The 13,771-nt window shown below is 35.8% G+C and overlaps 2 protein-coding genes across 2 annotated transcripts; both read left to right on the top strand.

The window, feature by feature from the left end:
- Window positions 1-138: 138 nt before the first annotated feature.
- Window positions 139-3,862, top strand: LOC104749386 (sister chromatid cohesion 1 protein 3-like). The gene is made up of 12 exons (XM_010471001.3): window positions 139-547; window positions 837-1,095; window positions 1,194-1,240; window positions 1,335-1,384; window positions 1,493-1,527; window positions 1,641-2,125; window positions 2,210-2,315; window positions 2,397-2,533; window positions 2,624-3,156; window positions 3,248-3,333; window positions 3,416-3,551; window positions 3,638-3,862. The coding sequence occupies exons 1-12, from the start codon at window positions 424-426 to the stop codon at window positions 3,737-3,739; spliced, it is 2,100 nt and encodes a 699-aa protein (XP_010469303.1). The 5' UTR covers window positions 139-423; the 3' UTR covers window positions 3,740-3,862.
- Window positions 3,863-8,993: 5,131 nt separating this feature from the next.
- Window positions 8,994-13,266, top strand: LOC104749385 (protein NLP9). Its single transcript, XM_010471000.3, has 7 exons — window positions 8,994-9,403; window positions 9,648-10,646; window positions 10,824-10,862; window positions 10,951-11,697; window positions 11,789-11,909; window positions 11,996-12,352; window positions 12,437-13,266. The coding sequence occupies exons 2-7, from the start codon at window positions 9,768-9,770 to the stop codon at window positions 13,084-13,086; spliced, it is 2,793 nt and encodes a 930-aa protein (XP_010469302.2). The 5' UTR covers window positions 8,994-9,403; window positions 9,648-9,767; the 3' UTR covers window positions 13,087-13,266.
- Window positions 13,267-13,771: the final 505 nt, after the last annotated feature.

Here is a 13,771-nt window from a genome sequence, read left to right as displayed (position 1 = left end):
CAAATATACCCTTTAGATAGGCCCAGTAATCCGACAATATCGCTATTGGGTTTTTAGTGGCCCAACCCAAGTAGTTTTTTTTTTGTCTTTCGAGCAGACAGAAGTAGAAAAAGGGGTTTGTATTTGGAAAAAAACATTAAGCGCCACTGATTGGGGGTTTTCCCGCGCCACTAAAAAAAAAAAAGAAAACTCTTAGTCTTCCTCAAAAAGCCCTAACCTAGTTCTCGCTTTCTCGCTGTCTCTGCAGTTTTGTATTCCAAAATTGATTTGGTTTCTCTGATTTATATATATAAATATTACTTTCGATTCGATAAACCCTTGTCTCACAAATCGTGTCAGTCTCCATACCTCTGGCTTGTTTAGGGCTACTGCTTAATTTTAGTGGGTAGTTTGGAATCGGGTTGCTAAGAAGGGGGGAATCAAATGTTTTATTCACAGACGTTATTGGCTCGAAAGGGTCCGTTGGGTACGGTGTGGTGTGCCGCTCACGTGCAAAACCGTCTTAAGAAGCCTCAGTACACCGCCATCAACATCCCCAAAACTGTTGGTTCGTCTCTCCTCCCTTCTATTTTCTTGCTTTTCTTTTTCCAAAGTTCGTTTTTTTTTTTTTTTAATCCCCTCTGATTGTATCCAATTCGAAATTTCACTAATTCTATAGTTTTGATTGCTTTGACATGGGCATTCACCAAAGTTTATATTTTTACCCATTCTAGTGGTTGAAATCCTCACAATTTCGCCTGAGTAGTTGCTGTTTTGATTAAAGTTTTTGACTTTTCTCTGCTTTTGATTGGTTATACGATCTTAAGATTGTTGATTAATTGTGTTGGTCTATGCAGATAGTATAATGTTTCCAGAGGTACCATTGGCATTGAGAACGTCAAGTCACCTTCTCCTTGGGGTTGTGCGTATATATTCAAAGAAAGTTGAGTATCTTTACAATGACTGGAGTCACCTTAATACTTGGGTTGCTAAAGCTTTCGTCTCTACTCAAGTTGACTTGCCCGAAGATGCCAGACAAGCCCCGCCTGAGTCTGTGACTTTGCCTCAAGCACTAAATTTGGACGAGTTCGACTTGGGAGATAACACTATCGACATGTATTCACTTTTTTTCTTCTTCATGTTTGATCTGTTATAAAGCTTTACTAGAGTTTGACTTGGAAAGATAACATTTTTGTTTTCTTGTCCAATCATAGGGATATCGATAATCATACCCGGAGTGAGGAAGATATCACTCTCACAGGTACCTTTTACTTGTTGTTTTTTTCTTGGTTGTAGATGCAGCTTACCATGATTTAGAGGTGTTTCTGATGCTGATCCTGATGCTTCTTTTGCAGATCAAATTCCTACTGGCGTTGATCCTTATGTTGCTGTCACATTCGACGAGGTGAGATTACCCTCTTGCTTCTTATCACTTTGAATTTGATTCTGACCACTGCTTTTCATGTCTCCGGGAACGTGTTATTGAATGAAAGTTTAAGTGTTCTTCTTGCAGGACATCATCTCAGAATCTATGCTGATGGATTTCGAGTGAGTCTCTTCATAGAGTTTTGATTTCCTCTACTACACCTTGCACTTACTCTTCTTTGACTGTTCAATGATATGCTTCTAATGTGGTTACTTTCTTTTAACGATTTGAGCAGCCAACCCACAGAACCTATGAGTGGGCATATTGGAGAAACTGATGTTGAAATGGCTTCTGAGGCAAGATCAGAAAATGAGCCAAGAGACTCCAATTATGCTCCAGATATAGGAACCTATAGTCCTCGCAACGCCACAGAGGAATTCCCTGAAGTTCAGGATCCTCCTAGACAAAGTAACTTGGCAGAAGAGCTCAATCCCACTACTGAGAGAAGCGATGCCAATTCTCCTAGAAGTATTCCAGAGATTGAGATAAGGCGTGATGCTGCACACGAATTAAGCCCTGCGTCCCATCCATCATTTGCTGCAGAACAACAGAATGTCAGAATTGAACACACTGAGTCTTTAGATGATTCTTTGAAAGACAAGGACCCCACTATCCCTAGTATTGATGAAGAAATCTCAAATCTTAGAAGGGATTCTGCATTTGAGCTTCGCTCGGAGTCTCCAAGTTTTGCTGGTTCTGAAGAAGAACGTGCAGATTTTGGTGAGTAAACAACATAGTCTTATATTTTTAACCATTACATTCTCTACATTATTATTGGTTTTAAACACTTTTTTTATATGTTAGTGCATCCATCACCTCAATTGGTGCTTCAGCCTACTCCTCCTCCCCCACCACAAAGAAGGCCAAGGAAGAGGAAGCTCTTTGATAAGGTCACAGTATTAACCAACAGGTAATAACTTTTCCGTTGCTTCATGTGACTTTGATTATTTCATTACCTTTTTTGTATGTACTGATCAAAGAATACGTACAGGATTATAAAACAAAGGCTCGAGGATCCTAGTGATACACTTCGTGAGAAAAATAAAATGCCTTCATCTAAAGTAAATGTCTGGAGACTGAATAATCAGTTGAAGAAGGATCGAACATTTAGTGATCCCTTACTTACTGGTAAGTTTCAATTGTTTCTTCATTTTCGTCACTTTCGCCTTCTTTTGTCCTTTGTTTTTGAAAAAAAGATGATTGCCTGTGTATCTGCAGGCTTCTCAGATGTTTTACGCAGTGTCTTTGAAAAGGACTATGTAGCTTCAAAGCCATATCTTGCTGTTTCTAATGAAAATGTTCCAGAACGTTCACCTGTATCATCTCCTATTCGAGAAGCTGAAACCGAAATTAATCCAGTCTCTCCAATGCCAGAATCTGTGGTTCCTGATTCTACGAATCCAGACAATACAGTTCAGCTGTCTCCAGCTCAGCAAACTGAAGATGTCCAAGACTCTGCAGGCCCTCCACCTGCGCATGCAGAGTCTGTAGCAACAGAAGCACAATCTCCTCAGACATTTAATAATAATGATGACATGGGATTTGAACATTTAAGGGATGGTGGTTTCCCTGTGCACATGCCGTCACCGCCTCCAAGATCTTCACCTTCTAGAACTGATGACTTCAGCACTCAGCATGGAACTTGGGAGACAAGATCTTATAGAACAGAGCCTTCAACTTCCGCAAATCCAGAGGATATGCCTGAACTAAGAAACTTGGGGCTTTCACCTGTTTCTGAAATGACTGACGAGGTTTGTTTTCACGTTTTTGCGTGTTGATGTTTTTACCATTCTTGGTGCTTCACTAACTTTGATAGCAATACTATTTGTCTGTGCCGTACAGGAGCTTTCTTTCTTGGAGATAGGTGGGAATACCCCCTTAGTATCACCGGCTAGTCAAGATTCTGATGGTTTGACAGGGAGAACAAGGTATATAGATTCCAAAAGCCATGTAGATTTGTAAGAGCCAACTGTTTCTATAATTGCTTATAACATTCATTGAACTTTGCAGAGCCTTGGTTCAGTATCTTAAACAACGTTCTTCAAGTAGTCCCACTTCAAGCCATCCTTCGGGAGATCTAAGTTTGAGCGAGATTTTGGCAGGAAAGACAAGGAAGCTAGCTGCTCGAATGTTCTTCGAGACTTTGGTGAGTGATTCTTGATACATTTGTTTTTAATTCTTTGTATCTCTCTGCACTGCCATTAGTTTAGATGGGTTGTTTTCGAATGACAGGTATTGAAGTCTAGAGGACTTATAGATATGCAACAAGACAAACCCTACGGCGATATTGCTTTGAAGTTGATGCCTGCCCTTTTTTCAAAGGTTCAAACATGAATAAACAATGCTCCTTAGATTTATTTATGTAGAAGTTAGATCCTGGTTAGACGAGGAAGTTACTTCATTCTTAGATCCTGGTTTATTTACATTTTTGTTTAAGTAAAGCTTTACTCGAGAAAATATGTGTGAAGGTCTAAAATCCATCATTAGTCAATACAGTAATTCATATAACTTAAATTCAATGTTGTAAAAAGAAAAGCTTGTCATTCTCTATAATTTTGGAAATGAATTAGTAGCATGGGTTGAGACGGAACTAATCATGGAGATAGAGTCGCTCAGAAAGTCTATCCACTCCCAACTTTTGTTTCATAGAGAAAGTCCTTGAACCCAATTGAATCAAATATATAGATCACCCAAATAATCGGGTACTTGGAGCAGCATCTCTCAATGAAACCATCACGAGTACCATCTGTTAGTTTATAGCTTCCCCACAAAACGCAAAGAGAAGCAGGGGGGAAAGCATGTACCATGTAAAGAATGCAAACAACTACCAGTGGTGTCACTTTTCTCTGTTCGTGTTGAATAGGTCATTGCTAAAGACCCGAGTTAACAAGCCTCTGATGGACATTGGACCGTCATCGTTATGAGAATATTATATCAAAACGAAAATCTAAAAAAACTGTCGGAAAGGAGTATATGCATAGATAACCCCGTGGATCTTTAAATAGCACAACCTTCTTTCAAATCTAAGAGATGACCTACCTGTTCTTAACTTGTTTTTGTTTTGTATATCTTAGTAAGACTATTGAATCTAGAAAGAAAATTAACAGTTATAGGTGGAATCTATCTTAGTCATCAATTCTCTAAGGGACAGGACTACTTGATGTATGGGCCTTTTGGTTTGTCTCGATGAAGTTGATCATACTACTAAATTACTAAATTTGATGTAGAAACTGTTTATTAGTTTGAATGCTTTTTTTTTGGTTTTGTTTATACTTTATGTCAATAGAAAGAAACTAATTGAAAATTGGGTGGTGACCCCAACGTACACACAGGTGGCAAACTACTGAACTAACAATCTCTTATATATTCTCAATTTAGTTTTGAATACTAAATTTTCAAATTTTTGTATTAAATGTAATTAATGTAACAAAGTTAGGGAAATAAAAGGTTACGTACTCATCAATCTATCATTTGATGTTAGAAAGCGACCAACATCGATACAAGTTGACATTCCCTGAAAAATGAATTACAGTGGAAATCTTCTCCTTTGGACGTAAACATGATTACTTTAGCTTTCCTGCGATTGAATATTATGACTTATATTTTTATTTATTCTTGTGCAAACGATTGACACATAAAGAACACTATTTCCTTTATACAAAAGAAGTAAATGGTACACCTGTTCTGAACATGACATCATATGAATATACTTCCTTCTTTTAGTCTCAAGTCTCAACAATGAACATAGACAAAATATATATCTCTTTTTTTTTTCGTCGACATTATACATTTTTCTGTAGCCAAACGATTCGATAACGTAGATATAAGACAGCTAGTCAACTAAATATTGTGATTGAAATGGTCCACCGTTCCAGCCTTATCTTGTGTTATGGAATTTAGAACAACTACATATAGTTACTTCGTTTACATTCATGTATATAAATATATACGGCACGTACATTTGATTCGATTTAAACAAACTAGTTGCCGCCGAGGCAAAAGTAAAGAGATGATATTCTAATCCTACACCACATAATAATGCAAAGAAATTTAAATCACACTAAGAAAGTTGATAAAAACTAACACTAATCACACTTAAGAAAACGAAGAATATAATAGTAGTTTTTCTTTTTGTTTGTCACGGTCGGATAAAATACTAATTGAAAACATAAAAAAAGTTTCACAGCAAATAGGAGAACAAGCACATTTCTACAATTAAGGTACGTGGGTCGTGGGTAGCTTTGTATATCGTTGAAGATTCCACGTATGGAGCTCAGGAATCTTAAAAGAGAATCCGAATCTAGAAAGACAAAACGGACGGTCAGGATTCTCTCTATATCGACTTTAGGAATCTGTTTTAAGGAGAATAACATATTAACATGTAACGACAAGAAGAAGTGGAATCATTCGTGACATAAGCGCCCATATTTTAATATTTTAATGTATAGTTTTAAAATACGTTAGGGCAGAGTGCCAGAATAATTTGGTGTATAGTTATTATATAAATGCCCCTGGCAACACATACTTTGTCATCTCGAAGCATCTATGTATAATATATGTATGTATGTATTAATATTTCACGTAATCCTCTTTAAATAAGTTCTAAACCACACTAACCTCGATAAAAGGTTCAATGAATAAGTCAGTTTTTATAAAATTAGCGTGTTCTCATTTTTTGGGTGAAGAAGATTTTTCTACCGATCGCGCCGTTTTAAGTATTGATCGATAATACTGACTGTAGCACCTCCATCTCCATGCATGAATCATATGTGTAGCCGTGTAGCTAGGATGTGTTAGGAGATAAACCATAAGAAAATTACTTAACGGAGAAATTGTTTTGAACTTTTTATTTTTAAAAAAGCTTTTTATCCGTATGTATATATGTTTTGAGTTGAAGGTTATAAATTAGTTTGATGTTTGTTATTGCTTTTATAATGTATACTCAGATTTGGTACTGTGCATTATTGATGGGTAACAATTTAGAATATGTCTTAAATATTTAAGGATAAAGAAGAAATTAAAGATTACGACACTATATGGATACGATCACGTATTTGTGCACAAGATTTGATGATATCCAATTTTCTTTTCAACGACGAGAACAAAATTCTTGTGCTGATATTTTAGCAAAATCAGTGATTATTAGTTATCAACCATATGCCTTTGAATCACAATTGTCCATCCTTTTTATACTCTGAATGCCTGAATCTCTGATGTAAACACAGATTTTAACTTTGGTTTTTAATAAAGTCATGTTGGAAGGAAAAAAAAATGAAGAAGAAATTAAAGAGTAAGAAGACGGCCGGGGGAGTCTCGATTAAGATCAATACTAGTATTATACTCCCATTTGCAATGAACAATTATTATTTGTATTGAAGTAGTAGTTTTGGTCGTCTACTAGCTATTCTTAAATCTCTGCCGACAGACGCTCCAATACAATGGGAGATCCAAAGCAATTTTTTTAATGAGTATTGTATAAATGTGGTCCATTTACTTTTCTTAAAACAAAAGCACCGTTTAACCCCAAAAAAAAAGAACTGGCTTGGGTTCAAGGATAATCCTTGCTTATTACAAGTAGTGTGCAGAATAATTAAATTGCATCAACCAAAAGTACATACATTAAAAAATAAAAATGATCTAAGCAGACCACAAAAATAAGGAGTAATTGAAAGTGTGGTGTTTTCGTTACCCTCACAACAGCACATAAACATAATAATTGGAAATGATCATATTTGGTCCTCCCATTTGCTATGGTGTTGAACAATTCTTATTTATCTGCCGACAGACACTCCTATACTATGGGAGATATATAGATCTACGTCAAATCTTAGACTGACTATTAATTAAAAACAAAACTGTATAAAATTGACCGGTAACCTGATTTATTAAAATTGAATTACAGTAAGTGTTATAATATACTGTAAATTGCAGTAAAAATTATGTGGTAAAAACGGCAGTTTGATTTAGTAAATTTGCTGTAAAAATATGAGTTAGTTTTAAAAAAAATAACTGACGGGTAACATTTATAATGTATCAAAACTAAATTAAATATAATTTTTTTTAATAATGACATTTATAAATTTAATAAATAAAATGTTACTTTAAAAATAAAAATAGTTAACATGTATATTTGGTAATAGTTTTAGGCACCCATATATGTTTTAACAAAAATATATATAAATATATATATATATATATATTTCAGTTTTGTGGAAAATATATATATATATATATATATATTTCAGTTTTGTTTGAAATAGTCAAGATTAAAAATGAAAATCGTTGACAAGATTAAAAATGAAAAAAAAATTGTTTTAAAAAAATAAACAAATCGTGGGAAGTAATTAAAAATGTAAAGGAAAATTAAAAAGCTTCTAACTCAACTCTAATGCATGAAATTTTCCATGATGTTGAATAATCTGTTGAATTAACAATTTTACAAAGAGCATAACTCAAAGTTGTAAATCAACTACAACATATTGTAATTCAACTTCAACTTAAAAAAATATATATATATTCATGATTGGTAACATTTTTTGAGTTATCTATAAATAAAGTCTTATCTTAATGGTAACTCATGTTACCAATCAGAGCCAAAATGACTTAGGTTTATCGATTTAGAATGATGCTGATTCTTGCTTATGACACAGTCGGTAATGTTAAAAATAATTAAATTGAATAAACAAACTAAATGCAAAAAAACCAAAAAAAGAATGACATAAGCAGTAAAGAAAAATAGTACTCGAGAAACATATATATACTGTTGGTCATTAAGCTCACAAGTAGCATAGCAAAACTGTTAAAGATCGTTTTAGTGACACAATTGTAACAATTAATGGCAACAAATTATGAATTGTAACTATTTTTGTCCAAATATAACCGTTTTTTTTTGTCATTTAAAAATTGGCAAGAAATGGAGTTTTGTTTCTATAAAGAAAGAGTAGAAAGTGACAGCTCTCTAATAAGAGTGTCGCGCGTCAGAAGATTACGCAATTTTTATGCCTTCCGGATCTATGCTAATCTCCACGTGTCATTTTCTTCTTCACTGTCGATTCAGTTATCCTTTCCTTAATCTATTTTTAATTGGGCTAGAGTTTTCAATATATTTTTTTTTAAATAATAATAATATAAAACCTACTAATATATCTACGGTTTTAAAGTATTCTGAAATATCTATGTATGATTAACAAGCACTATGATTCTATGAAAGATTGTGTGCCCTAGTTTTGAGTTTCACAATGAAAAATAAATACGTTATAACAAAAAAACCATCTAGTAAGACTATCTAACATCGAGTTTTTGTCTTTGCTTTTTTTTTTTTTATGTACTAAAAAGTCAATATCAATTTCCTCAAAAGTTATTATTTTATTATTCATCAATATTGATTTTTCCAGTTACAGGCTTTAAATCATGCACAACACAAAATATTTTATTAAAAAGTCACTTTTTTAAGGAAAAAAAAAAGAGAGAAGAAAATCCAATAATAAATCACTTTAACTTTTCTCATTACGTCATCCGTGGTGGTGGGGACGATTAGGACGCATCGTTTATTTTTATTTTTACGGCTCAGTGTACTCACGCCACGCACGTCAAAACCAGAGTATAAAATAAAATATTATACTAAATCGCGTTTTAAAATCACGATTCCAAGAAAGAAGAAAAAAAAAAAACATTTTTCACCATCCCATCTTTAAAAACTAAAACAAAAAAGCTCAAGAGTCTCTCCTCCATTAATGGAACCGTTTCTCTCTCTCTCTCTTTAGTGCTTGCTTGCTTGCTGATGTTAGCTCCCACGAGCTTCAGAGTAAGCTTCTACCGCAATTCCCTCTAACTGAACCAAATCGGCTTTTACTATTTTAGTATTTTTTTTTCCCCCATACTACAAAGTTTCCTCTTTTATCATTACTCTGTGTGGCTTCAACTCTCTCTGCTCCCACAATACAATACACCCACTCAAGTTTCAACCTTTCTACACTTTCTTATATCTTCTTGCTCCAGGTTCGGTTCTAACACTCAGAATTTGCTTCCTTGTCTTGTGGGGTTTGTTTACTTTTTGCAATTCAAGGACCTGGAAATATTTTGAGTTCCTCTTATATGTGCAAAGTTGTTAGGTGTTTAGGATGTTCCACAATGGGATTTGGGAAATATATAATATATATATATATATATATATATATTTGTCCTTGCGGTGAAGTTTGTCCTGTTTCGTAATCTGGTGTTTGTTGATTTCTTCCATGTGTAGGAAACTAGGAATGGTTGCTGTTGATAAACATTGAATCTGCTGCGTGAGGTTTTTCATTTAAAATATAAAAAAAAAAGTCACTTGCTTTAGCCAATCTAATTTAGTCAATCAAAAAGAGAAATGGAGAATCCATCAAGAGAAAAAGGATTCTGTTTTCCAGATACTCCAGTTGAAGAAATGGAAATGGATGGTTGGATTAAGAGTTTGATATTCGAAGAAGATATGTTAAGCTCCTCATCTTCAACTTCAGAGCTTATGAACTTCGAATCTTTTGCTTCTTGGTGCAACAACATCCCTTCTGCTGCTACAGATATCTTGTTCTCTCAATACGGCTTATCCACCTCTCAGTCTACTACATCTTTTGGAGGCCACTCATACGTTGGCGAGAAACGACCTGTACATGAGATGAGTTCTCAGTTTCATTGCCTGTCTGATACTGAAAAGATTACCGGTAAACGAATCAGAGGTAATAATACTAATCAGACGAGTAGTTTAACCACTGGGGCTGTAGATTACAGTGTTGTTCCAAGGTCGTTGAGTCACACTCTTGATGATAAGATGATCAAGGCATTAAGTTTGTTTATGGAGTTCTCTGGAGAGGGTATTCTGGCGCAGTTTTGGACTCCTATCAAGAAAGGAGATCAGTACATGCTTAGTACTTGTGATCAGGCGTACTTGCTTGACTCGAGGCTATCTGGATACCGTGAAGTCTCGAGGAACTTCACTTTCTCTGCTGAAGCGAATCAATGCTCTTATCCAGGTCTTCCAGGTAGAGTCTTTATCTCTGGAGTTCCTGAGTGGACATCAAACGTGATGTATTACAAAACCGCTGAATATTTAAGGATGAAGCATGCACTAGATAACGATGTCCGTGGTTCCATTGCTATTCCTATCCTTGAAGCATCTGGTTCATCTTGTTGTGCTGTCCTGGAACTTGTGACATGTAGGGAAAAACCCAACTTTGATGTGGAGATGGACTCTGTTTGCCGTGCTCTGCAGGTTAAATCCCCTTCTCTCTCTCGTTCTTCTCTTTTTGTGTGCTTGTTATTGTGGGAATTATGTCTTTTATCTACTCGAATGCAGTGGTTGGTGTTCTTCATTAGTTGACAACTTCTCTAGAATAAATGAGACAGTAATCGTGATGAATTGATTCATGTTTTTGTCTTATTTTGTCAGGCCGTGAACTTACAAACATCAACTATTCCTCGTCGTCAGGTACATTTGAACCAAAAACAAGTCAAAATCAGATTCTTTCTTGTTTTGTTCTTGTGCCTCAATTCCAATACTGTCTTTTGTTTTTCAGTACCTTTCGAGTAATCAAAAAGAAGCTTTGGCTGAAATAAGAGATGTTCTCCGAGCAGTGTGCCATGCACATAGTTTGCCTTTAGCACTAGCTTGGATTCCCTGCAGTTACTCCAAGGGAGCGAACAATGAGTCGGTAAAGGTTTATGGAAAAAATTCAAGGGAAACCTCTCTTCTTTGCATAGAAGAAACAGCATGTTATGTGAATGATATGGAAATGGAAGACTATGTGAATGCATGTTTGGAGCATAATCTGAGAGAAGGGCAAGGAATCGTTGGCAAAGCACTCATATCAAACAAGCCGTCTTTCTCATCTGATGTAAAGACATTTAATATCTGCGAGTACCCTCTTGTTCAACATGCCCGAAAGTTTGGTCTTAATGCTGCAGTTGCCACCAAACTGAGGAGCACATTCACCGGTGACAGTGATTATATACTGGAGTTTTTCTTACCTGTAAGTATGAAGGGAAGCTCAGAACAACAACTTTTGCTGGACAGTCTCTCGAGCACGATGCAGAGACTATGTCGGACTCTGAGAACTGTTTCAGATGCAGAATCAAATGAGGTTATGGAAGTTGGATTTCATGGTGGAGAAACGTCAAATCTCCCACAGGCTACTACTGTATCTGAAGAAAGCTTTCAGACAACATTTCTGGATACTGACGTCAACTCTACTACAAGTATCTTCTCGAACATGTCCTCTGATAAAACCAATGATATAGCAGGCTCTCAGGGAACTCTTCAACAGGTATATGATGTATCTAATTCTTTTATTCTCTACATTTGAATTTGATTATGGCTTGTAGATGTCTTGAATTGGGTTAAAACATGTTTTGTAGGAAATTAGCGGAACAAAAAGATCAGAGAAGAAGAAAAGCAGTACAGAGAAGAATGTGAGCTTAAATGTACTCCAGCATTACTTCTCTGGGAGCTTAAAGGATGCTGCAAAAAGCCTTGGTGGTGAGAACGAGTGTTCATTGCTTGTTTCCCTGACAAGCTATTTAATTGCTGACTTGGATGCTTTTTCTTTTTCTTTCTTTCTGCAGTTTGTCCGACTACACTAAAACGGATTTGTAGACAGCACGGAATCATGAGATGGCCATCTCGCAAGATTAACAAAGTGAATAGATCTCTAAGGAAAATACAGACAGTGCTTGACTCTGTCCAAGGTGTAGAAGGAGGACTGAAGTTTGACTCGGTAACAGGGGAATTTGTAGCAGTTGGCCCTTTTATACAAGAATTTGATACTCAAAAGAGTACTTCTTCTCATCATGAAGATGTATTTGTAAGAAGCCAAAGTGGTATGGATGAAGATGCGTCATTAGAGCCTTTAACAGTTATATCTCATGATGGTGGCGGGGTTAAGTTGGAGGAGAGTGTTGAAACAAACCAAGCAGGACCAGGTAATTATAACTATATATATAAACCGTTTTTGGAGGAGTTGGTAGAATGTGAATAATCTAATAAGCTATAATCATTGTGTTCAGGATCCTTGATGGAGCCATGGACATGGATAAGCAAACAGTCTGGCTTGAACTATAGTGATGATATCGATATAGGAAAAAGGAGTGAAGAGGTAAAGAAGGATAAAGACCTTTGTGTTCGTAGGTGCTTGAGCTCTCTAGCACTTGCAGGTGATGGAACGAATACAAGAACCGAACGCGGTAATGGAATTGTAGAACCAAACCAATCCATATCTAGCAGCATGTCGGATTCGTCAAATAGCTCGGGAGCAGTTTTGCTGGGAAGGTCATCTACTTCCATGGAAAAAAATTGGAACCAAATAAGAACTCATAACAATAGCGGAGAGAGCGGATCAAGTTCAACACTGACAGTAAAAGCCACTTATAGAGACGACACTGTACGTTTCAAGCTTGATCCATATATTGTTGGGTGTTCTCAGCTCTACAGAGAAGTGGCTAAGCGCTTCAAGCTGCAAGAAGGCGCCTTTCGGTTGAAATACTTGGATGATGAAGAAGAATGGGTGATGTTGGTCACAGATTCTGATCTCCACGAATGCTTCGAGTTATTAAACGGTATGAGAAAGTATACAGTGAAGTTTCTGGTCAGTGATTTGCCTAGCACCGCAATGGGAAGTTCCGCAGGCAGCAACGGTTGCCTCGGAACAGGCTCCTAGCATCAGTTTTATTATGCTATATATATGTACACATAATCTCTGTTTGGTCTGCCATTAGAACCCATATAGAAAGAAAGAAAAAAAAAATGAGTGCAGTGGAGTTGAAGAATGTATATAAACAAAGAAAGACAGATATATTTTGGTTTCAAACAAGTTGTATAGAAGTAAAGTCTTTGAATATTTCGAAAGTTCAAAATCACAGAATCCATCAAAGAAGCAGAGTATTCCAGTGGAGTCTACTTAACCAAACCAACCCAACGCTTAAGCTTAATATATCAGCAAACTGCAGCTGCTCCATGTGCAACCGTAGACCCCAATAGTTCAAACTTTTGATTTTTCCTTTTGTATGTAAATATGTTTCCCGGTTCGATGTTGCCAGATTAGTATCCTGGAGTACTCTTTTGTTAATAGGGTAGAAGCATGTGGGTCAATTGACCCTGGTGAAATTTTAAATTTAGTTGAATTTTTAGGAAAAAAATCAAATTGATCCTGATAAAATAGCAAAATTGACCCCTGTAAAAAATTTAATAACACAATTGACCTCTTAAATTATATTTTGATCCTGATGAATTGAATTCCTAGCTCCGCCACTGTTTGTACGTGGTTTGGGTTTTAATTTTCTTAAGGTTTTTAAATTTCCATTTATGGCATGGAATTGTGTATCTAGATATATAATCTCATGCTC

This window comes from Camelina sativa, chromosome 16 (assembly GCF_030686135.1).
Source record: "Camelina sativa cultivar CO46 ecotype springtype chromosome 16, ASM3068613v1".
Classification (NCBI taxonomy): Eukaryota; Viridiplantae; Streptophyta; class Magnoliopsida; order Brassicales; family Brassicaceae; genus Camelina; species Camelina sativa.
Note: the sequence above shows the minus strand (reverse complement) of the source record. Positions and strands in the feature narration are given on the sequence as shown.